The sequence below is a fragment of the Scaptodrosophila lebanonensis genome, unplaced genomic scaffold, assembly GCF_003285725.1.
Source record: "Scaptodrosophila lebanonensis strain 11010-0011.00,11010-0021.00 unplaced genomic scaffold, SlebRS2 tig00000145-arrow-arrow-pilon, whole genome shotgun sequence".
NCBI classification, from domain to species: Eukaryota; Metazoa; Arthropoda; class Insecta; order Diptera; family Drosophilidae; genus Scaptodrosophila; species Scaptodrosophila lebanonensis.
Genome location: NW_022060590.1, coordinates 172,878 through 179,591, shown reverse-complemented (window position 1 = coordinate 179,591; position 6,714 = coordinate 172,878). Strand labels below are relative to the sequence as shown.

The 6,714-nt window shown below is 39.3% G+C and overlaps 1 protein-coding gene across 1 annotated transcript; it reads left to right on the top strand.

Annotated features, from left to right (window-relative positions):
• Positions 1–457: 457 nt before the first annotated feature.
• LOC115629413 (altered inheritance of mitochondria protein 3-like) lies at positions 458–1,729 on the top strand. Its single transcript, XM_030525869.1, has one exon. The coding sequence runs from the start codon at positions 458–460 to the stop codon at positions 1,727–1,729; it is 1,272 nt and encodes a 423-aa protein (XP_030381729.1).
• The last annotated feature ends 4,985 nt before the right edge of the window (positions 1,730–6,714 follow it).

Genomic DNA, 6,714 nt, shown 5'->3' with positions numbered 1-6,714 from the left:
TGCCGAAGGATTTGCTGCAAAACTAGCACCGAAATACGACGGACCATTCAAGGTGGTCAGGTTCGTATCCACATACGTCGTGCGCATCCAACGTGGGGGAAGCCGGAGGAAACAAGTTGCCAACGTGGCCGACCTAAAAGAGTACCACCCTGATGCAGCGAACAACGACGACGACGACACAGACATCCTCGAGGCTACCCACAACCCTCAGGATTAACCAAGAGAGCACTCGCCAAGCCCAAGTAGTGACCCACTTCCTGAGTATGAGCCAGAAGACATGGCGCACTTACTTGGATGAGTAATTAGATAATAAGGGGTATTAGCCAGAGACCCCACACTCACACTAGTTTACCTTACGCGCAAGCCACACCTCTAAAGCGGAATAAAACCTGCAAAAACAAAGTTAATAACAAGAAATTTTATCTTCCACAGCAAGAACAACTTTCGTTAAGCCAAGATGGAGAGAAATACTGGAAGCAGTGCGTGGCAATCGTCGCCGGAGCAGGATTGGGAGGACGACAAGTCTACGTCCCCATACCTTCCCCAAGACCAGGACGGCCAGTCACCAGATGACCCGTCCCCAGCCAGCAGCGCTCACGACAACGAGTGGCTGTCCTCATCGGAGCCAGAGAACGACGACGGCCAGTCACCAGATGACCCGTCCCCAGCCAGCAGCGCTTACGACAACGAGTGGCTGTCCTCATCCGAGCCGGAGAACGACGACGGCCAGCCCGACGAACGATTCAGGACAACACTGCAGCGGGATGAGTGGGACTGGCAAGAGTCACCACCACCTCCCAGCTCGGAAAGCGACAACCTACCTGAACGGCACTATCCCGACAATGTGCGCGAGGTGTACGACGAGGACGCACCACCTCACCGCGGCTTTCGAGGCCCCACATATCCACCCCGGTTCCAGGGCCATCAAGACGGCGGCTCCTACTCCAGGTCACCAAAGCCGGAACCCCGACGCGACCCAAGGAGCGGACGAGGGGTATACAAGCCCGCCGAGCCGCAGACTGAGCTGGAGCATTACGCAGCCAGTCCGGCCAGCGAGTCCAGCAGCGACGACGAGCAAATCTATTACCGGGAAGTGGTAGCATCCGCAGAAAACTACCAGCACATCACCACTCCCTATGGTGCCCGAGTGACCCGCAACACCACCACTACTGTGGATATCTTCCTACCCCCGGGAGAGACGATGAGTTCGATGTTCAACGTACCGAGAGAGTCACGGCAAGCACTCAGGGGTCGTGAGGAGGCTCGATGCATGCCCGTCGAGCTGGAAGCGACCACCGATGACCGGACCAGCAACCGACAACCAGAAGCGGCCAACTACACGCGGAACAACCGCAACGACAGCTCACAGAGTCAACCAAGGCGGAACACCTCACCCGAGACTGTCCAACGGCCTACCTGGGAGCCGGCAACATCGGACGAAGAGGACAACCGTCCCCTCTTTCGTCGGCGGTACTCACGAGCCCCGACCAACGCGACCACCAGCGAAGCAGCACCAGCGGAGTGGGTTGTGGCACCGACGGGGTGGAAGGTCGACACGAAGGACCGGAAAGTACCCCAGGACCTGGTCGAGGACGTCATGTCAGGGATGCACAAGCGCACCCGGGCCCGTTACTCCAAAGAACTGGACGGGCAACGATTTCAAGTGGAACGGACGAAGACTCGGAGGGTTTTGATCCATTTGACCCCCCGAAGAAAGGAGAGGATGTAACGCAGTAAAATTCTGCGCCACAAATTGTATTAGCACTAAGATTTTTCTATTTTTATTATTACTTGCACGGTTCTGAATAGTGCCAATTTTTGTTACTAGTCTTAAGATTCCACTACTGTTATTAGATTTAAGATTTCACATTGAAGTTTCTCTGCTACTAGACGTAAGTTTCAATTATATTTCACCACACTACATACAGGAAGAGTTACGCAGCAAAGATCTTTTGAATAAAGGAAGAATAAACGAGCCGGCATCACCGCCCACGCTTGTATAGGGATTTTAGAAAAAGAGAATTAGGTCACACGAACGAAGGCGGGAAGGGCAAACGAAAATGGAAGCTCGCTCTCTTCTTCGGCGACCATCGAGACGACCAGACGTGTGTTAGCAGCGAGGCATAGGATCAAATCCACGTAAGTTATGGAAATCAGGCAATAAACGTGGTGCAATGTAGGGCCAATGACAACGAAATCCAGAATAAAAGGCATTTTTAAGAATATTTAAGAAATCCGCCCACGCTATGAGCGCAACTTACATATATACCAGGCTCGAGTCAGAATATATGTAAGGTGTGACTGAAAAAGCAAGCGAGTGTTAATTGTTATATTGTTGCGTATGAGCCGGCAATATAACGTCAAAACGAGCCCTATTCCGCCCCGCATCCTCCAGCACCAGCGGCTACAGTGGGCCTATTTCATGTATAGCGTGTATGAACCGCGATAGATGAAATAGTCCACTCGACCAACGGAGTTTTGGAGGTTAGTTTGCAGCGCATGCGCATGCAGACATAACGCCAAAACTACCGGCCGCAAGGCGACTGACACCCTACAGTGTGCATCGAGTCCCTCTTGTCGCATGGTCCCGTCACATTTATAAATTTTCTTGTAAATGAACCCTGGACAGCTGAGTTATACCCCAGCTGGAAATAAAACTTCTTTACACTTTTCTGAAATATTAAACAATTTCATTATGAAATTAAATTGTGAAATTTCTGAAAAATTTTGTGGACGCCTGGCTCTGGGATTCTCGTACCAAGTAACTAATCGCTGGCAAATCGAAAATTAAATAGTGAAATTTCTGAAAAATGAAATTAAAATATTGTGGGCGCCCTCCTCTGCAAATCTTTTCTGAAAAATTAAATAATTTCATTGAGAATTCTGAAAATCTTTTCCGAAAAATTAAATAATTTCATTACGAAATTAAATTGTGCAATTTCTGAAAAATTTTGTGGACGCCTTCTTCTGGGATTCTCGTACCAAGTAACTAATCGCTGGCAAATCGAAAATTAAATAGTGAAATTTCTGAAAAATGAAAATAAAATATTGTGGGCGCCCTCCTCTGCAAATCTTTTCTGAAAAATTAAATAATTTCATTGAGAATTCTGAAAATCTTTTCCGAAAAAATAAATAATTTCATTATGAAATTAAATTGTGCAATTTCTGAAAAATTTTGTGGACGCCTTCTTCTGGGATTCTCACACCAAATACATAAGCGCTGGCAAATGGAGGATTAAATTGTGAAATTTCTGAAAAATTAAATGAAAATATTGTGGGCGCCCTCACCTGCAAATCTTTTCTGAAAAATTAAATAATTTCATTGTGAAATTAAGTTGTGAAATTTCTGAAAAATTTTGTGGACGCCTTCCTCTGGGATTCTCATATCAAGTAATTAAGCGCTGGAAAATTAAGAATTATATAGTGAAATTTCTGAAAAATTAAATTAAAACTTTGTGGGCGCTATCCTCGCCGATTCTCACACCAAATACCTAATCGCTGGCAAATCGAAAATTAAATAGTGAAATTTCTGAAAAATGAAAATAAAATATTGTGGGCGCCCTCCTCTGCAAATCTTTTCTGAAAAATTAAATAATTTCATTGAGAATTCTGAAAATCTTTTCCGAAAAAATAAATAATTTCATTATGAAATTAAATTGTGCAATTTCTGAAAAATTTTGTGGACGCCTTCTTCTGGGATTCTCGTACCAAGTAACTAATCGCTTGCAAATCGAAAATGAAAAAGTGAATTTTCTGAAAAATTAAATTAAATTTTTATGGACTCCCTCCTCTGAGATTCTTTCACCAAATACCTAAGCGCTGTCAAATGGAGGATTAAATTGTGAAATTTCTGAAAAATGAAATTAAAATATTGTGGGCTCCCTCCTCTGGGATTCTCGTACCAGTTAACTAATCGCTGGCAAATCGAAAATTAGATAGTGAAAATTCTGAAATATGAAATTAAAATATTGCGGGCGTCCTCCTCTGTGATTCTTTTCTGAAATATTAAATAATTTCATTATGAAATTAAATTGTGAAATTTCTGAAAAATTTTGTGGACGCCTTCCTCTGGGATTCTCATATCAAGCAACTAAGTGCTGGCAAATCGAAAATGGAAAAGTGAAATTTCTGAAAAATGAAATTAAAATTTTGTGGACGCCTTCCTCTGGGATTCTCATATCAAGTAAGTAAGCGCTGGCAAATGGAGGATTAAATTGTAAAATATCTGAAAAATTAAATTAAAATATTGTGGAAATCTTTTCTGAAAAATTAAATAATTTCATTATGAATTTAAATTGTGAAATTTCTGAAAAATTTTGTGGACGCCTGCCTCTGGGATTCTCGTACCAAGTAACTAATCGCTGGCAAATCGAAAATGAAAAAGTGAATTTTCTGAAAAATTAAATTAAATTTTTATGGACTCCCTCCTCTGAGATTCTTGTACCAAATACCTAAGCGCTGGCAAATGGAGGTTATATTGTGAAATTTCTGAAAAATTAAATTAAAATATTGTGGGAATCTGCGATTCTTTTCTGAAATATTAAACAATTTCATTATGAAATTAAATTGTGAAATTTCTGAAAAATTTTGTGGACGCCTGGCTCTGGGATTCTCGTACCAAGTAACTAATCGCTGGCAAATCGAAAATTAAATTGTGAAATTTCTGAAAAATTAAAATAAAATATTGTGGGCGCCCTCCTCTGCAAATCTTTTCTGAAAAATTAAATAATTTCATTGAGAATTCTGAAAATCTTTTCCGAAAAATTAAATAATTTCATTACGAAATTAAATTGTGCAATTTCTGAAAAATTTTGTGGACGCCTTCTTCTGGGATTCTCGTACCAAGTAACTAATCGCTGGCAAATCGAAAATTAAATAGTGAAATTTCTGAAAAATGAAAATAAAATATTGTGGGCGCCCTCCTCTGCAAATCTTTTCTGAAAAATTAAATAATTTCATTGAGAATTCTGAAAATCTTTTCCGAAAAAATAAATAATTTCATTATGAAATTAAATTGTGAAATTTCTGAAAAATTTTGTGGACGCCTGGCTCTGGGATTCTCGTACCAAGTAACTAATCGCTGGCAAATCGAAAATTAAATTGTGAAATTTCTGAAAAATTAAAATAAAATATTGTGGGCGCCCTCCTCTGCAAATCTTTTCTAAAAAATTAAATAATTTCATTGAGAATTCTGAAAATCTTTTCCGAAAAATTAAATAATTTCATTATGAAATTAAATTGTGCAATTTCTGAAAAATTTTGTGGACGCCTTCTTCTGGGATTCTCACACCAAATACATAAGCGCTGGCAAATGAAGGATTAAATTGTGAAATTTCTGAAAAATGAAATGAAAATATTGTGGGCGCCCTCCTCTGCAAATCTTTTCTGAAAAATTAAATAATTTCATTGTGAAATTAAATTGTGCAATTTCTGAAAAATTTTGTGGACGCCTTCCTCTGGGATTCTCACACCAAATACATAAGCGCTGGCAAATGGAGGATTAAATTGTGAAATTTCTGAAAAATTAAATGAAAATATTGTGGGCGCCCTCACCTGCAAATCTTTTCTGAAAAATTAAATAATTTCATTGTGAAATTAAGTTGTGAAATTTCTGAAAAATTTTGTGGACGCCTTCCTCTGGGATTCTCATATCAAGTAATTAAGCGCTGGAAAATTAAGAATTATATAGTGAAATTTCTGAAAAATTAAATTAAAACTTTGTGGGCGCTATCCTCGCCGATTCTCACACCAAATACCTAAGCGCTGGCAAATGGAGAATTAAATAGTGAAATTTCTGAAAAATTAAATTAAAATATTGTGGGAATCTGCGATTCTTTTCTGAAATATTAAATAATTTCATTATGAAATTAAATTGTGAAATTTCTGAAAAATTTTGTGGACGCCTTCCTCTGGGATTCTCATATCAAGTAACTGAGCGCTGGCAAATCGAAAATGAAAAAGTGAATTTTCTGAAAAATGAAATTAAATTTTTATGGACACCCTCCTCTGAGATTCTTGTACCAAATACCTAAGCGCTGGCAAATGGAGGATTAAATAGTGAAATTTCTGAAAAATTAAATTAAAATATTGTGGGCTCCCTCCTCTGGGATTCTCGTACCAGTTAACTAATCGCTGGCAAATCGAAAATTAGGTAGTGAAAATTCTGAAATATGAAATTAAAATATTGTGGGCGTCCTCCTCTGCGATTCTTTTCTGAAATATTAAATAATTTCATTATGAAATTAAATTGTGAAATTTGTGTAAAATTTTGTGGTTGCCTTCCTATGGGATTCTCAAAATTAAATTAAATTTTTATGGACTCCCTCCTCTGAGATTCTTGTACCAAATACCTAAACGCTGGCAAATGGAGGATTAAATAGTGAAATTTCTGAAAAATTAAATTAAAATATTGTGGGAATCTGCGATTCTTTTCTGAAATATTAAATAATTTCATTATGAAATTAAATTGTGAAATTTCTGAACAATTTTGTGGACGCCTTCCTCTGGGATTCTCATATCAAGTAACTGAGCGCTGGCAAATCGAAAATGAAAAAGTGAATTTTCTGAAAAATTAAATTAAATTTTTATGGACTCCCTCCTCTGAGATTCTTGTACCAAATACCTAAGCGCTGGCAAATGGAGGATTAAATAGTGAAATTTCTGAAAAATTAAATTAAAATATTGTGGGAATCTGCGATTCTTTTCTGAAATATT